The sequence below is a fragment of the Lissotriton helveticus genome, chromosome 10 (genome assembly GCF_964261635.1).
Source record: "Lissotriton helveticus chromosome 10, aLisHel1.1, whole genome shotgun sequence".
Lineage (NCBI taxonomy): Eukaryota > Metazoa > Chordata > Amphibia > Caudata > Salamandridae > Lissotriton > Lissotriton helveticus.
In genome coordinates, this window is record NC_136071.1 from 842,053,172 (window position 1) to 842,076,939 (window position 23,768).

Here is a 23,768-nt window from a genome sequence, read left to right on the forward strand (position 1 = left end):
TGATGCATCAGTCGATGCTCGTGGTGCAGCCGCTTAGTGCTAGTTGTGGGGAATGGGCTCGTCAGTGACGGACCAATCACGTTTGAGAGCCGTAGAACGCTCTGTCACCGCGCGACGCGTGAGCAAGGGAGCGTCTCACAACGAGCCGGGTGGCTGGCTAGGGGAGTGGGTGCAAACATAGGTTGCTGAACAAGGGGGGGGGGGGAAAGATTCTCGCATTAATAAGGATGGTCTTGTGGGTGATTCTAAGGTGTTTCTGATCTGACCCCAGTTTAACATGTAACGAAGAAGAATCACATAATGCCTCTCGGTGTCGGACAACATATACAGTACAATTTTGTTAAACTAACATGCTGTATAAAGATGTGATTGTCAAACAAAAGTTAGCATAACCATACACAATGCCGCCCCTATCTGGTGGAAATGCATGTATTGAGGAAATTCAATCTGATCAGAGACCATATACTGTAATGAATCTGGTGTATGGGAGACAATCCAGGATACAAAGTGCTTATTCAGGATTTATACCAGCCATTTGGGCAAAGTTAGCATCCAGTTCATTGAGCCCTCTGGTGATAGTCTTGAATTTATGCATCCATTTGCATTCCCCGATATTTAGAATCGAGTTCAAATTTCCTCCATGTGGCCCCAGGGAGATCTTTTCAAGTACCAACCATCTAATGGATTCTGGGGTGTAGTTTTTGTCTTTAAAGTGGTCCACTAGTGGTGCCCCTGCTGTTGAGCAGCGGATCCTGCTGCAGTGCTGGAATATTCGATTTTTCACCTTTTGTTGTGTTTGTCCGATGTACATCAGGTCGCATGGACACAGAATCGCATAAATCACTCCACTCGTGTTGCAGTTTGTAAAAGACTTCAGATCTATCGTAAGGTTGTTGTGAACAATTTGCTTGGTTTCCCAGCATGTAGGACATGCTTTGCACGTGGTGCATCTGAAATGGCCTACCACCTCTGGTAGATTCCATAGACTTTGAATCGTCGGTGCCTGCGGAGTATCTAGCAACGATCGTACAACGTGATCCCTTACACTTTTTGCCTTTTTGAAGGCATGCATCGGTGGCTCAGGGCTCTCTAGAATGTCCGCAACCAGATTCCAATGTTTATTAACAATTCTTCGCATATCATTACTTTTTGTGCAAAACGTCGTTACACAGATCATTCGTTCTTGGGATATTGTACGTGTCTTGGGTACCAATAGAGTAGATCTGTCTTGGAACCATGCTCTTTTTCGGGATCTTTTTACGAGGCACTTTGGATATCCTCTGTCTATTAAGCGATTGATAAGGTCTTCGGATTCTATAAAGAAGTCTTCTTTGAGAGAACAATTTCTCCGGATGCGGAGGAATTGACCAAAGGGTAAATTGTCCCGTAGTCCTCTTGTATGATGGCTCGTGTAGCTCAAGAGGGAATTTCTTTCAGAGGGTTTCCTGAAAAGGGTGGTATTTTTTCTATAGCGTGTATCTCGCCAAGAGGCAGCGGAGCACTTGTGTGTCGATTTAGATACCGTACATAGGTTTCCCGATTTATGACTTTATATAGACACAATTCGTATTGCCCATATTTAGGCATAGAAATCCAGCCCTTATTTAGGCATTGCTCATGCTAACCAAATACAGGCATGGTCACCTACATCCGTTCATGTACGTCACAACGAGTTCTTGGAAATCCAGACTTCAGGACTTCCCCTTGCTTGAATATTGATTCTTCCAAGAACTCATTTATTATGCATGAACATCTATTCCTTAGGGGTTCATTCATGACGTTCTTATGTCCGACTTGTACGTCAATACTGGCATTCCTAAACACCTTCAATGTATAAATATACCTTCACATACCATGGCATGTCGTCCTCCTCGCAGAGAATCCAGCTCCAGAGCTTCTGACTCCCCTTGCGGGGCGTTAGAGATCGAGACCCGGAGAGAGATTCCAACCTCTCTCATTCTAAAGGTATGGAGCAGACTAGAACATAGAGAAACTTTTGGCAAATCTTGGCAACACCAATCTAAAACTATAGCCCAACTAAACTATAGCTAAACAACACCTACTTCTTTCCTCGTACTACACTTAGGTTAGGTACACTGGGGTAGGATTATTTTAGAAGCACCAGATGAGTATTTTAGCCTGTGTTATTTATGTATGTATTTTTATGAATATATGTCATAGCTACAGACCACGCTATTGCAGTATTATTTTATCTTACTGCTAAGGCTGTACGTATTATACTTCACGTTCTGTCTTTCGATTCTAGCACTTCATATCTCTTGCATGAGAAATAAGACTGTTCAATAAACCCTTTTTATTGAAACGCCCGGATCTCTATTTCTGTGCAACTCTGTAGAAACGAAGCATGCACGATTGACTGAGTGAAACTGTTATCCATTGTTTCCACGATTCTGAGACTGTTCCGCTTCTAAGGGAAACAAGGTTGTCATGTTTATGTGGTTGTCAGAAACGAATCCCTTCTTGTTCATTCGAGAAGTTTCTAGTGACCTCTGAGTTAGCTGGCACACACAAGTAATTAAGTTTAATATACTTGATAGAGACATACTGACCTCAGTCCTATGTCCAAACTATAGTGTATATTATTCCAATGGGCAGAGCCTATCAGGGATATAGGAACTACACTACATACTGTAACGGGTAAAATTAAAGCATAAAGTCAATGAGTGATAGGTGATGTAACAGATTGGGAACAGTTAATGCATTGTGAAGTAAAGTTCTTTCAAGAGATGTGTTTTCAACTCTTTCCTATATTGGATCAGAGCTGGGGCAGTCCTGAAGGATAAAGGGAGGTTTCATATCCTCGGTGCTTAAATGCAAAATAGCTGCTGTCCTGGTTTTTCTTTTCTGCAGTCTTAGGCCCCTATTACAGTAATCTGGAAAAGGGTGCGTTATCTATTGTATCTGCTATATTCCAACAAAGCTGGGATTGGAATATATTGGGTGCGAAAAAATAGCACCCATTTATGATTACTGCCTAAGAAATGTGGCATATTCTGTGGATTTTGGTGCTTACCATTACATTTTGGCAAGATGTACCTGCTGAAATTTATATAGGGGGTACAAGGCGTATCGCACAGTTTGTAATTGCGATATGTGTAGTAACAAAAGTTACCATTCATACTGGATTTAATTGAGTTGAGTGTAATACGAGGCCTTAGTCAGCAGCCTGATGGTGTCCTGGCTATGGGTGTGCCAAGAACTAGTAGAAATGTCGAGCCTGTCAGCAAGAGAAGCGTGGATGCTAGTTGTGATGCCTTTGTAAATGATGCTGTTGGCTTTGAGGATGGTATGGGGCAGCATGGGGAACCAATGGAGTTCCATCAGGATGGAGGTGATGTGATCACATTTCTTCAGGCCCTGGATAAGACTTGCTGCAGCGTGTAGGATGCCCTTAAGGGGTGCCAGTATGGAGTTTGAGAGGTCATGGAGCAGGGCGTTACCATCATCCAGATGCAAAAGTACCACAGCTTGAAAAGCAATTCTGATCACTTTTTGGAAGAAACATTTGCCCTTTCTTTAGAAAAAAAGAGCTGGTACTAAGCGGTCCTTGTGTTTGGCAGTGTGTTTCCGGAGGGTGAGGTTGGTGTCCAGGTTGAAATTTAAGTGATTTTGCATGGGGCGAAAGTTGGGGTTTGAAGCGGTCAAGATTCATGCCATTGATAATGGTCTATACCGTTTCTTGTTCTTGGCAAATAAGATAAATTCATTCTTTGTTGAATGTCTGAAGCAGAGGAGACTGACTTTCAAGTAAAGGTGTGTCATATCATGAGCACACAAAGCTCACCTTCAAAGTATTTCACTTGCTACCATTTTACACCAAAACTAAAACCAACTTCAAATTCTATCCATCATGCACAAAGATAACTGCAGCAAAAACTATGAACATATGTAGAAACTTTCTTCAAACTGTGAGCCAAACTGCGACCTCTGCACGGCAAAGACCGGAGGCATGATGCTTGGTTGACAAGGTCATGGCCCAGGAGTGACTTCAAGCCATACTTGAAAACCAAACCTAATAATCTGTCCTTTGTAAAATCTCTGATCACAAACTGGACAGATCAGCTTACAACTGTCTGTGAGCACTACTCACCAAATGATATTAGAATGCACTAATGTTCCCTGCCGCAAAATCTAGAATAACAACCATACATCAACTTTCTTTGGGAGGTCTATGGAGCTTAATTTATTGTCAATAAGTGCAAAAATATTTAAGGAAACAAAGAAAACAATGTAGCAACCAACCGCATAGTTCATTGGACCCTACTTTTAAAAATAGAGGAAGATATTGTAACCTATAAATTCTGCTTCCCGTAATCCAAGGCCTGACAAAGGAGCTACATCTCTCCTGAACTGGACTCTAAGTGATATTCAACTGTAAAGGACCCTACTGCTTTCAGGCAACTGAAGGCAGCTGACCTATAGAGTCACTGGAAATGGCAACATAAGGTGGTCAAGCTGCAAAAAAGGCCTTGTTACTAAGTGAGAGTGGCCAAAAGTCTCACTATTATTTTGACTAGGGCATCAGACGTCCACACACTAGAGCTGGAGCTACCCTGTTTGGCACCGAAGCTTTAAGATCTATGGTCGTCTGTGACTCTGATTTACTAACTTTGAAGACATTCTTTGAAGTGGAAGCAACTTCAGCCAGAAAGATGAGAACTCCAAACTGTTTTCCCAAAGGTCCTTATATTGTCCACAATAGGGGAAACATTGTTGTTTAAACTGTGGCTCCATTCACTTTATAAAACATCATGTAATTCCCCTTGACCAGGTACTAGAATTCTGAGATTACACCTTAAAAAAATCCCTTATTAGACTAAACATCTTGATGCCTCCAGTGCTCCGAAGTTCTACTTAAAATAAATTTCTTCATTCAGACGGTTTGCTCATTACCTAGGATAGCAACAAAGCAAAGGACGCAACTATCCCTGTGTGGATACTTTCTAACAGATCTAAATCCCACAGCATTAGAGGGGTTGCGTCTCCAGAGAGCTCATTCCACCAGAGCAAAGACAGCATGTATGACATTTCAAAGACACATAGCCATTGCATACATTTGTAAAGCAGCAACTAAAGCCACTACAGATGCTTTTGTAAGCATTGCATCCTCAAAGTTTCAACTTTAGCAATGCAGTTCTAAATATTATTGCCTTCTAGGTCTGACTGGGCATAACCAGTCTCCCTTTTCCAGTGAATGATGTTCCCAACCAGTTTGTACGGAAAAGCTAGCAGTGCTTGCTCCCACACATTGACAGCGCCCACACGACCATCTTCATTGTAAGTATATGCTGTTCTCAAACCATGCATGTTGGAAAACAAGAAGGAGGTACCAGTTGAGAAAAGTGTCCAAGTTCACTGCATATTAGTGCCTAAAAGAATGAGCTGCCGCTTAGTAACAGTATCTGTGCAGTGTGAATTTAGCATGTGGGGAGAGATAAAATCTCTCTGCACAAACTTGTTAAAATAGACCCTCACTGGGCGGCAGGTAATACATAAGGGACGTCGCCTTTGCATGATAAAGGTGCTTGCACTGAGTATCTGTGCACAATATAAGATTGGTATCAATAATTAGAACTATTTCCCTTTCCCTCCAGCAGTCCAGGCAATTTCCAACTAGTTAAGAAGGAGAATGAAGATAACAAAAGATTGACTTTAAGTTCTACTTTTCAACATTTTTGTAACTTGACAAGGCAAGAAGTGCAGTACTTTGGAACCCAAGGTTAGAGGTAATATATAGCAGATTAGTAATATGTGCTTCCGTTTCCTTCTAAGATTAGTTGTGTTAAGTTTGTGCTGTAGAGATGTACTTACGTTAGTGCTATGAAGAGGATAGATTAATTGACATGTAAATGTGTAGTTGAGCTTATATAGCGCACAGCTACCCGCAGTGGGTTTCCCGGCGCTTGCTTAGGGAACCCTTCCTGGTATTCCCCTGTGAGATAGCAGGGTATCCACAAGGTGAAAGTCAGGCATCCCGCCGCGAGGGGCCGTTGTGGAGATTAAGCAAGCTATTGCCCAGAGTCGCAGAGTGTGAACCCGTGAGTCGAGGAGGCACCGGGGCGAGAATTATCAAGTCCGTGGAATTTTTAGCCCAAGACCCCGCCGAGGCGGGGAATTGAACCCTGGTCCAGGACCGATCTCAGCTTCCGGGTCTGCTGCCTCTAACCCCTGAGCCACACTTCTCCACCCCTGAGCCACACTTCTCCACAGGATTATTATAGGACAATGTACTGCCGGACAATAAATAAAATAAAAAAGAGTAATAGAGGAAAGATGCAAGATATTATTGGGAGTGGTAAAAAAAAATAAAGATGCTCAATATTAAAAATACACGGTACTACACTATAATTCCCCTTAAAACCCAGACTGTGGTTTAAATATTTCAGCATTAAAAAATGAAAATGCAGCCATAGTGTGTGTGTGTGTGTGTGTGTGTGCGTGTGCGTGTGCGTGTGCGTGTGCGTGTGTGTGTGTGTGTGTGTGTGTGTGAGTGAGTGCGAGGGGTGTATGTGAGGGTGTGTGTGGGTTGTATGTGAGGGGGTGTGTGTGGGTGTGAGGGTGTGTGTGTGTGTGGGTGTGCGTGTGTGTGTGTGTACACACATTTATTTAAACAATTATTTTACTTACCTTTACAGACTTATATAGACTGACTCATCCCTTCCTATCCACTTATAAAATAGTGGTACACTATGTTTACACTTAAAACCCAGAACAAAGCCTAAGTGTGGTCTAAACAATATAGCTGCCTTTTACTTTTGTAAGGGTAGACATTAGCCAATCACACACAATGTTTTGTCATCTGCAGTGTACCCCAAAATTATAGCAGTATAACGTGGCCCAATATATCACTAGTTTTTTGTGCCTTTAAAACTAGAGAACCAATTTAGATCTATCAAAAAGGACCCTTTCCACCCCATAAATTGAATTCCTGTCAATTTTGACAGAAATCCAACTGGCCAATTTGGTGCAACATCTATCTGTCTAACTGTCTATCTGTCTAACTGCCTATCTGTCTAACTGCCTATCTGTCTAACTGCCTATCTGTCTAACTGCCTATCTGTCTAACTGCCTGTCTGCCTGTCTGCCTGTCGGTCTGCCTGTCTGTCTGCCGGTCTGCCGGTCTGTCTATCTGTCGGTCTGTCTATCTGTCGGTCGGTCTGTCTATCTGTCGGTCGGTCTGTCTATCTGTCGGTCGGTCTGTCTATCTGTCGGTCGGTCTGTCTATCTGTCGGTCGGTCTGTCTATCTGTCGGTCGGTCTGTCTATCTGTCGGTCGGTCTGTCTATCTGTCGGTCGGTCGGTCTATCTGTCGGTCGGTCGGTCTGTCTATCTGTCGGTCGGTCTGTCTATCTGTCGGTCGGTCTGTCTATCTGTCGGTCGGTCGGTCTATCTGTCGGTCGGTCGGTCTGTCTATCTGTCGGTCGGTCTGTCTATCTGTCGGTCGGTCTCTCTATCTGTCGGTCTCTCTATCTGTCGGTCTCTCTATCTGTCGGTCTCTCTATCTGTCGGTCTCTCTATCTGTCGGTCTCTCTATCTGTCGGTCTCTCTATCTGTCGGTCTCTCTATCTGTCGGTCTCTCTATCTGTCGGTCTCTCTATCTGTCGGTCTCTCTATCTATGGGTCTCTCTATCTATGGGTCTATCTATGGGTCTCTCTATCTGTCTCTCTATCTGTCTCTCTATCTGCCTCTCTATCTGTCTCTCTCTCTATTCCAATGGCTGTCACAGTTTTAGAGAAAGATCAGGTTTTCAGTAGGAAGTGCATTTGTTTGTGTTGGTAATAACTTCGGTCCCGTTTGAGAAATCTCCACAGAACAGTGCCACTTTATGACCAGTTTGCACATGTAAAGTTTGGGGGTGATCCATCAAACAGGGGCCAAGAAAAAGATGGGGTCCCAAAATGTGTTTCCCTATTAATTTTTCTCTAAGATCCTCTGAACAGATTTACACCTAATTTGGCAGAAACCTAGAATTTGGTCCAGAAAGAGAGCTTTTACTAATTTGGTGTAAATCCATTCAGTAGTTTTTGAGCAATGAATGCTCAAAAACTTTGAATCTTTAGGGACGCAGAGCCTCCAAGGATCCGTCAGATCTCATGCTGGGATCTGATTGGCTGCCAATACATCAACAAGGAAGTGGTGGCAACCATCGTAGGTCTCTGGACTCAGTCCAGAGTTCTAAAAATCGCAAACCAAAAAAAAAAGGCATCAGGGGCAGGGTAGGGATACCGTGACATAGTCAGCCTGGTGCCAAAAACTTTAGTTTTTTAAAAACAAATTGCTGCAAATTCACGAAGGATTTACGGCAAAATAAAAAAAAAAATAAAGAGATCCTGGAGTGAGCCAGGGGCCAGAGGGACGACGCAATGGCTGTTTTGAATGGGGAGGTATGCGCGTGACACCCCTTCCCAGGATGTTTTTGACCCAGGGAGACCATTCTCTGGGTCCAAAGCATTTTTATAAGAGTAGGAGAAGCATGTACCCCTCCCACCCCAGTCTGTTTTCGGCCCCAGGGGCCCCATGCCCCAGGGGCCCTTAGTTATTTTTCTGTGAAGTGTGGTGTTCGGTGCCCCTTAGGCCATTTTCAGCACCGGGGACCCCTTCCCCCAGACCCATAGCATTTTTAAGGGGAGGGGCGGGCAGCCCTCCTCCCTGGACTAATTTTGGATCCGGGGATCAATCCTCCACGAGCACGCATTGTTATAAAGGGGAGAAGGGCCATGTGCCTACCCCTGCCTGAGCTTTTAATGACCCTGGGGACGACATCCCCCCGGGACCGGCTTGCATGCTATGTTGTGGGGAGGCCACCCCCCGGGACACAGCAGCTTCCCTTCCCATACCAATGCATGGACATGGATGAGGTTCCGATCTGGTGCTTCTCTGTGAAAATTAGGATCATCATGTTGCTGATGGGTTGACAGGACTAAGCCCAAGAAGTATAGGCTAGAATCACTGCTCATCTATGTTTAGACTAAAAATCTTCAACCCCGATGAATCTATGCATTTTCAGTATTTATGAATCCATTCCTAAGTAAGGCCATAAAGGGACACTGATGCCGGTTAAAAATGCCTCTCAGAACCAACTGAAAGCACTTTTTATGGCCTCTAATGAGCAGTCAAAAAAGTCATACTAGTGTGAACATATGTATATATACACACACACACACACACACATATATATATATATATATATATATTCCAAGGATATCCGAATCCAAATGCAGAGTTTCCAAAGCTGCAGAAACAGATACGGGCCCAAGATAGGTGCAAAAGTTAGTTCTTTATTTCGTGTTGGTTTTTCAAATCGCCATGACGCGTTTCGCGCTTCCCCGAGCGCTTGATCACATGACGTATGACATATATACACATACATACATTAATTAATATATATATATATATATATATATATATATATATATATATATATATATATATATATATATATATATATATATATCGCAGCTCCAAACATCCACAAACAATCAGTTTGTATGGAAAGCAGCACACGCAGGGGGTAGTTCCACATGAATTTTATTGGGGAACTTTAGAGCATACGACGCGTTTCGCCAGAGGGCTTCGTCAAGATATGCAAAGAGCCGAGGCGCTCAACTCATTTAAATCAACAATCTAACACCCACCATGATGATAAAAAGCAAAAAAGGACTAAATCCATGATCACAAATAGATCGGCCATCTTAAGATGGTGAAATAAGACATTGTAAAATCACATACTTGCGATAAATTAATCATAAGTGAATATATATACACTATTAACATGAATCCCAACATAAATATACAGGGAATAACATGAGCTATCAAGCCCTGAATGGGCATGATAATACAACTGTACAATAGTCCTTTTAAGCACATAATCGCCCAGAATGGGCATACCAAAGAAAACACAGTTGAGCAGTGATGCAAATAGAGGTGCAGATGAAAATGTCAAAACACCAATCAAAAAGTAGGAACTCAGTAAACTACCTGGATCTGACAGTATATATAGATGACAGGGGAATGGTGCAAACCAAATTATTCAGGAAAGAGACGGCAGGTAATTCCACCCTCTTTGCCACCAGTAGCCACCCACGCCAATCGGTCGAAAGTATCCCTTATGGTGAACTTTTGAGGCTTAGGCGTAATAATTCCAACCCTGATGATTTCAAGAAGGCAGCGGATGCTAGTCTTCAAAGATTCAGGGTAAGGGGGTACAGTGAAAAAGTGTTAACTAGTGCTTTTGACCGAGCCAACAAGATGCAAAGGAATGCGCTGTTGGAACCGAAGAAAACTGTCAAATCCACGAATGGGGCATTCCGCCTCATCACCACTTTTTCCAGTAATGCTGGACATATCAAAAAGATACTTAAAAATAATTGGAATATTCTTATGTCTGATAACACCATCAAAGTCGACTTGCCCAGTAATCCCCTTGTGACGTTCAGAAAGGCTAGATCGCTCAGAGACCAGTTGGTCTCCAGCCATTACACTGCCCCAGAGAAGAAATCTAAGCTTCCTGTTCTGAATGGCTTCTATCCATGTGGCCGGTGTAAGGCCTGTAAACATAGCAAGCGGACGCTTGCTTATAGAGTTCCAGGTCTTTCCACACCGAAAAAGATAACGAAATTCTTAACGTGCTCAACTGCTTATGTCATCTATTGTCTCACCTGCCCTTGTGGCTTAAACTATATTGGCAGTACCACCAATGCGGTTAAATTAAGAATACTAGAGCACATGCGTGCTATTGCCAAAAAAGATGTCACATACCCCGTAGCGAGGCACTTCGAGAAAAAACACAAGAGTAACAGGGATCTGTTAACTTATATTTGTATCGATAGTGTAGCAGCTAACATTAGGGGTGGTGACCGTCTTCTAAAACTTCGAAGACTTGAGTCCAGATATATAATTGATCTGCAGAGCAAACACCCGAATGGCCTTAATATGCATGAAGAACTTTCAGTCCACTTGGGTTAATTTTCTGCTAATCTTTTTCTGTCATGGACATTCATTTGGGCACAAGCATTGTATTCTTAATAGGTCCTTTTCATGTCAGTATTTCTGGTTTTAAGATATCTGAATCGTAAATTTTGCTCAATTTTTGTACTTACATCCCCATGTTAATTGATTTTTTCTTCACAGGAGCAGTTCTTCATATATAAGCCCATTATGGGCATTATATTTATATTTGCCATTTAGCAGATCTCAGTAGAGGGACACTTATTGTTAATCATGTCTACTTTGGCAACTACAATATTTAAAGTGTTTGGGCTGCATTGTATTCATGTATGCAGACGCGCCTGCTTGGCTGTCTGCATTTTTGATTGGTGTTTTGACATTTTCATCTGCACCTCTATTTGCATCACTGCTCACCTGTGTTTTCTTTGGTATGCCCATTCTGGGCGATTATGTGCTTAAAAGGACTATTGTACTGTTGTATTATCATGCCCATTCAGGGCTTGATAGCTCATGTTATTCCCTGTATATTTATGTTGGGATTCATGTTAATAGTGTATATATATTCACTTATGATTAATTTATCGCAAGTATGTGATTTTACAATGTCTTATTTCACCATCTTAAGATGGCCGATCTATTTGTGATCTTGGATTTAGTCCTTTTTTGCTTTTCATCATCATGGTGGGTGTTAGATTGCTGATTTAAATGAGTTGAGCGCCTCGGCTCTTTGCATATCTTGACGAAGCCCTCTGGCGAAACGCGTCGTATGCTGTAAAGTTCCCCAATAAAATTCATGTGGAACTACCCCCTGCGTGTGCTGCTTTCCATACAAACTGATTGTTTGTGGATGTTTGGAGCTGCGATTTAGATAACGGGCACACCCCCGTTTTGGCGTGCACCCGCTCACGTGTGCAGTTAGTTGGTGTTTGGAGCTCGATATATATATATATATATATATATATATATATATATATATATATATATATATATATTCACTGAAAAAACCAAGGGTTTCAGGCCTTATATAGTTGGGAATTAGCATTTAAAAAAAACATTGAAATTGCTCCTATATAGTTAGTTGTACTAACTATATTTCGCGCACCCGCAATCCACTGCTGATGATGTCACATAATACATCATTCATGACATGGTCAGTGGCATCACTGATGACAACTCAAATGACATCAATGATGACATCACAGATGACATCATCCAGTGAATGGGGTTTGCTTCGTTATTTAAATATGCATTATATATATAGCGATTAGCATTGAAGTATGAGTGGATATATAAAAATAAATATTTGGATGGAGGACTTTAACAATTTATAGTGTCTCACTAAATATAGTGGATAGTGACTAAACTGTGTGAATATCTGTATCACTTTGTCAGTTGTTAGGTAAACTGGTTCTCCAGTTGGTTACTAGCTATGTGAAAGTCTATGTTCGGTATTGATTAGTTAACTGAGTATTTGTATGGGAGAGTGAATGTGTGTGTGGTTCGGTAGAGGGTGTGTGACTGCCCAAAGATGTGTGAATAGTTGATTCAGTAGATATATGAAGTTGAAACTACATGTTCTAACAGTTGTTTGGGTGAATGAATATCTTTATGGGTGTGGTGATGAGCAAATATATTTCTCAATGGTACATGTCCAACAAACTAGAAAAATAAAAGGCAGTGTATGTGTCAGTTGTTGTATATAAATAAGTATACATAAGACTCAATGATTGTGTGAGTGACTGTATGGATAACTGTATACTTGTAATAATGATTTTATAATATACTAAATATGAATTACTATCTAAATGAATAGATGAAGTGGTGTTTGTATAAGTGTGTAGCTATGTAAGTACGATCCATTGTTTGCATAAGTGAGTAGGATAACTTCATATGTGAATAGGTTGTGTGCTGGTGTGTAATGTCGGTATAGGTGTATAAGTATTTTTGATAGTGTTCTATTGTTCATTGACAGCATGTATGAGTGAATCTACAGGTAAGTGATTAGATATGTGTATACATCTAGGAATCAATGAGTGGGGTTTTAAATACTTGTATTGCTGTGTCGATGGATTCAAATATGATACTCTGTATTTTACAAAGAGTGATGAAAGATTTTACTAGTGTATGAAAAGGTGTATGTGATTGTCACATGGATGATGTCATCAGTGATGTCATTATTGATGTCATTTGAGATGTCATCAGTGATGTCACTGACCATGTCATGAATGATGTAATATGTGACATCATCAGCAGTGGATTGCGGGTGCGCAAAATATAGTTAGTACAACTAACTATGTAGGAGCAATTTCAATGGTTTTGTATAAGTGAAATGTCCAGCTAACTATAACACCCCTAAAACTTAGTTTTTTGAGTGAATTTTAAAGGTTTTTTAAATGCTAATTCCTAACTTTATAAGGCCTGAAACCTATGTTGTTTTCAGTGAATTTCAAAGGTTTTTTAAATGCTAATTCCTAACTATATAAGGCATGAAACCTATTGTTTTTTCAGTGAATTTGCAAGGTTTTTCATATGCTAATTCCTAACTATATAAGGCCTGAAAGCCCACCAGGAATCTCCAGTATGCGCCAGGGGACTGCATTGCAGAGAGATGTAATGAAGCCACGCCCCTTTTTACACCTCTCTGCAACGCAGCCCCCGTGCATGTTTGAAGAGGGGGAACTAATTCCCCTTGCATACTGGGGGCCAACTAGCCCACCTGGAACCTCCAGCATGCGCCAGGGGGCTGCATTGCAGAGGTGTTATGAGGCTATGCCCCTTGTTAGACCTCTCTGCAACGCAGCCCCCTGGCGCGTTTGCAGAGGGGGAACTAATTCCCCTTGCATACTGGGGGTCCCTGGGGGCCAACTAGCCCACCAGGAGCCTCCAGTATGCGCCAGGGGGCTGCATTGCAGAGAGGTGTAATGAGGCCACACCCTTTTTTACACCTCTCTGCAACGCGGCCCCCTGGCGCGTTTGCAGAGGGGGAACTAATTCCCCTTGCATACTGGGGGTCCCTGGGGGCCAAGTAGCCCACCTGGAACCTCCAGTATGCACCAGGGGGCTGCATTGCACAGAGGTGTAATGAGGATATGCCCCTTTTTAGACCTCTCTGCAACGCAGGCCACTGGCGCGTTTGCAGAGGGGGGACTAATTCCCCTTGCATACTGGGGGTCCCTGGGTCATATCTGCCCAAACGCCAATATTCGGAATGATTGAAAATGACTTTTCTTGAGAAACATTTGGATTTGGATTATCATGTCCTATACTTTGGAATTTTTGAAAGACTGACTTTGAGGATGCTATAAATTACTCAAGTCTGCCCGAATTGTGTGGGTAAAATTGATACCTAGTCACTTTGAATAAGAATGTACTTACGTCTCGTCTAACATATGGAAGAAATATCTAGTTATATGACAACAGGATACCGACATAACTTGAAGGAAATAAGAACGCCCTGAAGAAGTTCTGTTGTACAGAACGAAACGCGTCGGCTGGCTTTGGTACATAAACTTAAGGAAAATAAAAGCATTTGAATATACACCAAGATTCAGCGCTTCAATAAGGACTCTAAGTGATATGATTTGATTGGACTTATTGTGCAAGTGGTGCTGTGCTAAACTTTGGAATATTCTCCACTACTCTCTACTACTTACTCTCTACCACTCCACTACTCGCTAATACTCACTCTCTACTACTCACTCTCTACTAGTCACTACTACTCACTCTCTACTTCTCACTCTCTACTTCTCACTCTCTACTACTCTCTACTACTCACTCTCTACTACTTCTCACTCTCTACTACTCACTCTCTACTACTCACTCTCTACTACTCACTCTCTACTACTCACTCTCTACTACTCACTCTCTACTACTCTCTCTCTACTACTCACTCTCTACTACTCACTCTCTACTACTCACTCTCTACTACTCACTCTCTACTACTCACTCTCTACTACTCACTCTCTACTACTCACTCTCTACTACTCACTCTCTACTACTCACTCTCTACTACTCACTCTCTACTACTCACTCTCTACTACTCTCTACTACTCACTCTCTACTACTCACTCTCTACTACTCACTCTCTACTACTCACTCTCTACTACTCTCTCTCTACTACTCACTCTCTACTACTCACTCTCTACTACTCACTCTCTACTACTCACTCTCTACTACTCTCTCTCTGCTACTCACTCTCTACTATTCTCTACTACTCACTCTCTACTACTCTCTACTACTCACTCTCTACTACTCTCTACTACTCACTCTACTACTCTCTACTACTCACTCTACTACTCACTCTCTACTACTCTACTATTTTCTCTCTCTCTGCTACTCACTCTCTACTACTCACTCTACTGCTCTCTACTACTCACTACTACTCACTACTACTCACTCTCTACTACTCACTCTCTACTACTCACTCTCTACTACTCACTCTCTACTACTCACTCTCTACTATTCACTCTCTACTATTCACTCTCTACTATTCACTCTCTACTACTCACTCTCTACTACTCACTCTCTACTACTCACGCTCTGCTACTCTCTCTACTGCTCTCTACTACGCTCTACTACTCACTCTCTACTCTCTATTACTCACTATCTACCTCTCCCTACTTCTCTCTCTACTAGTCTCTACCTCTCTACCTCTACCTCTCTACCTCTACCTCTCTACCTCTACCCCTCTCTACACGCACACATATACACATATATATGCATATACATTTATATATATGGATGTGTATATATACATACATATATAAACATATACAATCTGCATATCTATATAAATACAAATATAAATGCATGCATACATATATGCATACATATCATTTACATGAACGTTTTAAAAACACTAATAAAAGCAAAGCTAAAAAGCTACTTCATTACAAACAGAATGGCTTTAACTTAAACGAGGGCGAGATCTATTGCATTTTCAATGCTTGTTTACTTTGGTTCCATCAAGAAGTCATTCAGATGTGTCACACATTTGCCATGAATTCTGAATGTTAGCACTCTAGTTGCTCATTAGATCACTGTAGTAAAGCTACTGCTCACCAGGGAAGTCTGCTGCTGGTGTTCAAAGTGCATGTTTCAGTCTGCATGTCAGAATTTTTTTAATGAAATAGAAGAGGATTTGAGAAGTCACTCAAAATGTGCCCTAATTTTTCTTTCTGAAGCACTAATCATACTTTCTATGGCAAAATGAGCCCCCTCATTTTGTTCCTTTTTAAATTAAATGTTTTCAGACTTACTACTTCATTCCAATCAAGATGGCTTCAGGTGTGCCATACCTTTGTAATAAGTAGGACTGTTAGCGCTCTAGTTGTTCTTTAGAACACTCTGGGGCATTCTGTCATTGGGCTATACTTGGGCTACATCAGGGGGATATTTGGGCTACATTTGGGCTCTTTTGTCTCTGGTGGCCATCTTGGGAGACTGCATGTCAGAATTATTTTAATGAAATAGAAGAGGATTTGAGAAGTCACTCAAAATGTGCCCTAATTTTTCTTTCTGAAGCACTAATCATACTTTCTATGGCAAAATGAACCCCCTCACTTTGTTCCTTTTTAAATTAAATGTTTCCAGACTTACCACTTCATTCCAATCAAGATGGCTTCTGGTGTGCCATACCTTTGTAATAAGTAGGACTGTTAGCACTCTAGTTGTTCTTTAGAACACTCTAGGAGGCTGCAGTAGAACACAAAGAAATCAACTGACAGTCTCTGTCCTTGTTGGTTGTACATGTTTTACTGAGAATGTCAGACTTCATTCTCACATGACTGAGAAAGATAATGTGAATTTACAGAAAATATGCTTTCAGTTTAGCTTATAGATCCCCTTCCAAACCACTGTGGGAAAAGCATGAGATAATAGTTTTCTTTCAAACATGATTCATGATATCCCATCAGAAGGCTTTTTCACATGGTAAAATCACCTTAGAACACACCACAATTCCTAAAATGAGTATGGTACCATCAACAAATGATTTATAATGTAACTATTAACTACAATGCTTTTTAATGAGGTGCTATCATGTATATTGGTCCCAAGATGGCTGCCAACACTTCTTGGATGAAGTGCTGACAAGCCAATCAGATCTCACGATGAGATGTGTGGTTAGGCTCCGCCCAGATATATGTGTTTTGAAGTAAATTTTCATAAAAACCACTGGAGCAATTGTCACCAAATATAGAAAAGGCACTTCTGCGTACCAGTCCCTACAATTTTGCAAAGTTTGGTGTAATTCCATTCAGCGGTTCGGGCTGTAGCCTTGTCTATTCGTCCTATGGAAATTAACATGGGGAAAAACACGTTTTGGGACCCCCCTTTTTTCTCAGCCCCCGCATGACGAATCCCCCCGAAACTTCCAGGGAAGAAGCGGAGCGAGCTGGCATAAATTTTGGAAAATTACACGCAAATTCCTCAACCGGCGCCAAAGTTATTCCCAATAGAATGTTGCGGATTTCCTATGGTAGCTAGGTCCTAACTATATATATATATATATATATATATATATATATATATATATATATATATATATATATATATATACACACACACAAACACACATTTTTATTCTGTATTATTTACAAGACGTCAAGAGGCAAAGCTAAGCTTTCTCTTCGCCCAGTAATAAAGAGGTGTGCAAGGAGAAAGAAGTGGGGCACAGGAGTCGTGTACAACCACATTAGGATATAATGCACTAGTAATAAGGCGGAAGGGATATCAGTCATGTTTGTGACGCACTACCCGTCTGCGATCTCTAAATCAGGCCCCAAGTCTCTATTCCCACTGAGGGAAAATGAAAGGACCTAGATAAAGTAGAAAAGAAAGAACATTTGCACACTTGATATCATGCGCACTAGGTCATGATCAGGCAGCTCAGTACACAACATACCCAAAGTATGTCCATCCAGCTCAATGTCATTACTCAAGTTGTCTTCTGAAATGTTATCGCTTACATCACTGACGTAAGAGTCATCCTCGGACACCTACAAGGAGATAAAGAGGTTAAAAAAACTGTGCGGACAGTTGAAAAACTTGTTTACATCTATTGCTTGGCAAACAAGACATCTAGAAGCACAAAATGTTCAATTGAGCTCCAAAAGCTATGTCCTCGTGTCAAATGTGTAAAAACAAATATATAAAAACATCCTATTGCATTACTATAGGAATAGTCAATTATACTATTGCAGTTCACTGCATTGTACAACATGGCACTAAAAACATATTACACAACAAATTGGTGTTGATACATAAGACATTTTTGGAAAAGAATGAGAAGCTTGAGCCCCGCCCAAATGTCATGACCCTGACCCCAAGATGGCAACTTCCCACTATGTTGACCTGAACATTATCTCAACCATAACCATTATCTCAGCTTGCAACCACTTGGAAATTGAAGATTCACTAAAATAATACCAATACAGTACTGGCAAAGTGTGTGCTGGCGGAGGTAAGGGCAACTCAAGTGTATGGTCATGCTTGATATAAGGAGAGTCGATGGTGTTTGAGGTTCTAATGGTATTTTACTGGACCAGGTAAAGATCAGCCCCAAACCTTCATCTGTCTCGAAATAGAATGACAAAAATGTCAAACAGGAGACCAAAGACTGGAGTTCACTAACTGGCACACAAAGTCCAAGCTGGCAATGCATGTCTATGTTTGAAGTAGGGTGTGTGAAATTGGCTTAATTTCTTTTTGTGTAATGATGTGAAATTTTAGAAAAATGAAACAAATACCACAAAATGCTAAATCTGTCTTTTTGTGCTATATTTTAGTGCAAAAAATGTATCCCCTCACGGTTCTTGGATGTGCTGGCTCACTTCGCATTAAAAAACACAAAGCATGAAAACGCAAGTGCCATTAACAGGAGCCACTAGTGTTATGTCTGTTCAAGTTGACCTGTTCTCTTGAGATAGGATTTGTACCCGAGCAACTTCCAATTATGCCAAGTGGGTAATGGCGCAATCTTGCAGAATTTTATGCAAAAAACATAACATGAAATGCTGTAAATGATGGGAATTACAAGATTTCAAGTCATAGAGCTAATGGTATGTCTATACAGATTGCAGAATATTTATTCTCAACATAATGTGAGAGATGTACCAAATAAACATCAAAGACGGTTTGCTTGCAAAGGTATCATTTTGATTAATACAGCTCGGGGCATGGTAGATTGCTACAGTTCTGTTGGAAAAGAAAAGTACAGAATTGTTTATTGTCGTGTTTGAAGGTACTGCAGATGCCAAAGCTTAAGTAAAATCTAGTTCTTGGGGAACGATTTAAGACAGTCTGTCAAGATTTAATGCAATAATAATATCCAGTGATCCATCAAATTACAGAGAGGTCTGTTACAGCAAATAAGTGACCATAACTAGTTGTACCAAAGTACCTGGGGCTTCAAAAAAAGTCACAGGGACTTCTGAAGGCAATGCCTTTAAAGTATGTAGTAACACAGTATTCTGACACTGAGCCCAGTTATTTCACTAAACCAGTTTATTGTAATATGCAGGCACCACCAGCAGTGCAGCTCCCAGTCTCTGACTGACATTCAGTAGAACATCACTACCATGGAGACTGCGAACACTCCTGGCATGAGCTGCTGATACACATTTAAAGGAGCTGTGCACAACTATAAAACATCCCCTTACATAACAAAACGATGCATAATAAAAGACATCTACATTTTAACTAATAGAGCAATCAAGAACATAAGGATACACCCACCCCAAATGTTTGCCTGAAGAAAAGAATAAAAGAATAATACAGCATATTTGTGATGAACACTACCTAGTAGTTACCCATTCGGACGTGTATTCCACCAACAGTAACACAAATCTCTTCTTTGGCGGTAACAACTCAAATGGGCCCATTATATCAAGGCCAAACTTTGTCCAATGCTCTTCTGGAACAGTAACTGGTGACAAAGGGGCGGTATTATTCACATGGGTTTTATCATTGGAAGCACACAAACACCCTTTCACCACCTCCTATGCTTGGTGATCTCTCCCCAACCACCAGTACCTCTCCCTGATCTGGGCCTTTGTGAGACTTTTACCAAGGTGGCCTTCATGGGCTAAGCCGATCACCTTGAGCCTCAAGCTTCTGGGTGGGACAATCCTTTCACTCCTCACCAGGTCAACTTGGAATAATGCAAGCTTGTTTCTTACTGACCAGTATGGTCGCAGTTCATGGTTTAACCCTTTATAATTAGGCAACCCATTCACTACATAGGTTTTAATAATTGGAAATAGTACCTCATCCTCACTACTTTTCAGCCACTACCCCCTCGTAATCTACCTCACCCACTTCACACAATTGAAATCCTCAATCACCCCGTAATTTTTGCCAGCCACCTGCAGCTGTGACAAGCATTCAGCTGCCTTATTAGTTGTCCCAGGAAGATAATGGACCTGGGAGTTAAATTCTTCTAGACCTTCACTCTACACCTTGAGTCTAGGGGTCAGTCTCCTGCTGTTACAGGAGAACACCGAAACCAAAAACCGGTAGTCAGTTCTCACCAAGAAGGGAATGTCCCACAGATAAAACTTAAATGTTGGACCACCCAGACTATAGTCAGAGCCTCTCTCTCAGTACACGAGTAGTGCTCCTCTGCCTTCCTAAGCGTTCTGAGGCAAATACCATTCCTTTTTCCACACTACCTTCAACTTGAGAAAGTACCACACCCAGTCCCCAAAGAGTGGCATCAGTGGTCAATATAGTCTTTCTACTAGTGTCAAAACGACCCAAGGTGGGCATTGTGCTGATACCCAATTTCACTGATTTGAATGCTGCCTCAAATCCCTCTGACCAAGTAAAAGAATACCCTTTTTCAGTAGAGTTCTGATTGACTCCAGCACACTCACAAAGCCCTTTATGAACTTAGTGTAGAACTCAGAGTCCCAAAAATGACTTCACATATTCTTTGTCAGTAGGGGTGGGAGCATTCACAATACTGTCCACTAACTCCAGTTTAGGTTGGATGCCCTCCCCCGAGAGAAGATGCCCCGGGTACAGGACACCAATTCTACACTTCTGCTTCTTTACTGTGAGGCCCTTGTCGACCAATCTCCTCAATATGTTTCTTAAATCTCCATCAAGCTCACCCCCATCCTTACCATAAATGAGAATGTCATTGTGGAAGAATAAGATGTTAGATATCCTTACAGGAATATTTTCATTATTCTTTGAAAACAAGCTGCAGCTAAGGTCAGGCCAAATAGCATTCTAATAAACCGATATGCCCCCAGCGGTGTTACTAATGAGGTCATGTGCTTCACACCTTGGTGTAACTGTACCTGGTGGGTACCTCCTTACTTGTTGGAACAGAGGAGTTGTATTCATGGCATCTGAAGGTCATTTTGCACTCTGAAAACCATATATCCCTTAACATAGACCATCTGTTGCTGTTATTAACCTTTCAGTTTTCCATGCCCAATGGATGAAATTAAATTCTCTTGGTTTGAAGAATTGCAAGCCTACAAAGTTAGATATCCCTTCCTATAGAAACCAGTCTTTCCTGGTGCTGGACCTGGCCCCCTCTTGAGGTTCTGTGAATTCTGAACCCGTGGGTTCCATTTTGTGTATGGCAGCCATTTTGTGGTTGCCCTCACATAGGCCGATGATTGTGGCTGAACTAGTCTTTTAAGGACATTTACACCTTAGCTCGAGCTTGTGCTGACTCCTGTTTGACCTGAGTGAACTGACCCTGTTGCCTGAAGCTGACCTTGTTAAACCAGTTCCTGCCCTATAGCTGATCAAGATTAAGGATCAGAGCACAGGACATCATAAAGTTTTACTGCACACAAACATGCCTTATCCTACTTCTATCTGTTTCTGTTCCTTCTTTTATGGTCTGTTTATGATATGGGTTGTGGTCCTTTTATTATGGGTTTGTCCGGCTTGTGTAAGAAGGAATGTTAGGCATTTTGCATGCTTGCAAAAGCTAGGACTGCCCCTTGCTTGTATGCTAAAGTTTGTAACCCTAAGCATATAAAAGGCCTCTGTTCTCTGTACTCTTCAGACTACCTCATTCAGTTGCTACGGCTTCTGTGTGACGTGGCCTCACTTATTAAATTTAATAAAGATGTCTTTTCATATTTTCAGCTTCTGTGCCAAGTTCTTTTTTATTAGTAAGTATTCCCTGAGAATGAAGATTACAGTTCTTCAAATGGCGCCCACGTGGGGCCTCATCAGAGAAGTGACTTTCTGTGGGAGTGATCTTGTCAGAAGACTGAAATCTACGGAGGAGGACAGGACGAGACTCTACTACACTGTGCACAGGAATACTGGAGATTCTCTGTTTCTGCAGCCCAGTATATTTTTGCTCTTCCTGATTTTGATCCTCCACATGATGTCACTCCTGACTGAGAACCTTTTTGGCGTGAGTATTCTAAAAAAGACCGTTAGGTCATGTAGAACTTGACAGTTAGAATTTGGATAACCTTTTGATTAGTAAGAATAAGAAGTACAAGTGGGTCGCTCCCACGACTTTGTTTGGTTTCTTGGTTTTGATTTGGTTATTGCAATTACCAAAGCCGAGGGTCTCATATATTTGCAAGTATATCTTTTTTGATAACCCCTTGAAGTTTGAAGCTAGATTAGTGAGCTATAAGATGCCTGGTCTTAGCAAATTTAGGACTGTAACTTTGGAACTTTGGAATTTGTGTTGGCCAACTTTGGATTTGTATAGGTTTGTATATGCGAATTGCAATTTGTGTAGAACAGGTAATAAGGAGAATTTTCTCTATTTGGTTTAGTTGAACGGTGCACGTACGAAAAATACATTAAGCACTACATTGATTATAATATTGTATATTTTGCAAATTTTTTTTGGCATGCCGGTTTAAAAGCTCACATACGAAGAATGTGTGGCTTTATTTGGAAGGTACCATAGTGTGATGTGAAATTAATTAGCCGGCTCTCCTAGAAGGAATACTTAAATAGGTTTAAGTATACAAACATATTTCTTCCTTGGTGATTCTGTAATCCCCAGGGAATTAAAATATGACATAATACATATAAAGATCCTTTGTTCTGCGCAATGTTATGAAGGAAGATATGCAGAGCAATTTTTTGGTGTTCTGCTAGCCAAAGCTAGTGAATTGAGTGTATTTTCGCTTCTTGGACATACATCAGTCTGTTGGGCTGTTTTTGCAGTCTTTTGAAACACAATTGAGAATCGTTTCTTGTAAATATGACTTACAACTAGTATTTACAAATGGTTTGGTTTAAGTACAGTCTGTGAGCTGTCCTTTGTTTTTGTTCTGAGTATTGGTTTGTGGGTTAAATGTGTGTTTAAAGGTCTATGTGGTTTTCCCATTAGTGCAATTTCTGTAAGTGAATAGCGTTGGCGCTATTTATGAAATGCATTGCTAAAGCGCGCTGTATTGTGTGTCTTGAGTGTTTCACCCCTTTCTGTTTATGTCTGAAATAAGGGATGCAGCTTGCTTTTATATGTGGTATTATAAAAAATGATTGGGTTTATTAAAAATAATTATTAAATTATGAAAAATAATAATTAAAAATAAGTGCTACAAAATTCGTTTTTTACTATTCATGAAGCTTAATGCTCATACTGTGACCTAGCATTATAATTTAATTTGAGTTGTGTTGCACTGCATAATGAGGACATTAGCATGTGACATCTCACTTAGCGCAGGTGTAAAAAACTAATTTTTCCAAGGATTTGCATGAGATATGTCTAATGTCTAATATCTGTAATGTGTAAAGAACATTCTGAGGATGATTAATATGTAACATACTTATAGGATATTTATTTTTAAGTGGCC

General features: G+C 41.0%; 1 protein-coding gene across 3 annotated transcripts in view; it reads right to left on the reverse strand.

Moving 5' to 3' along the window:
- The window catches only part of OSBPL3 (oxysterol binding protein like 3), an 861,863-nt gene that overhangs the window by 216,686 nt on the left and 621,409 nt on the right, over positions 1-23,768 (reverse strand). For all 3 annotated transcript variants that reach the window (XM_078663459.1, XM_078663461.1, XM_078663460.1), the window contains one exon: positions 17,873-17,966. In XM_078663459.1, coding sequence (XP_078519585.1) covers positions 17,873-17,966 — 94 coding nt within the window. The remainder of the gene's footprint in view (positions 1-17,872; positions 17,967-23,768) is intronic.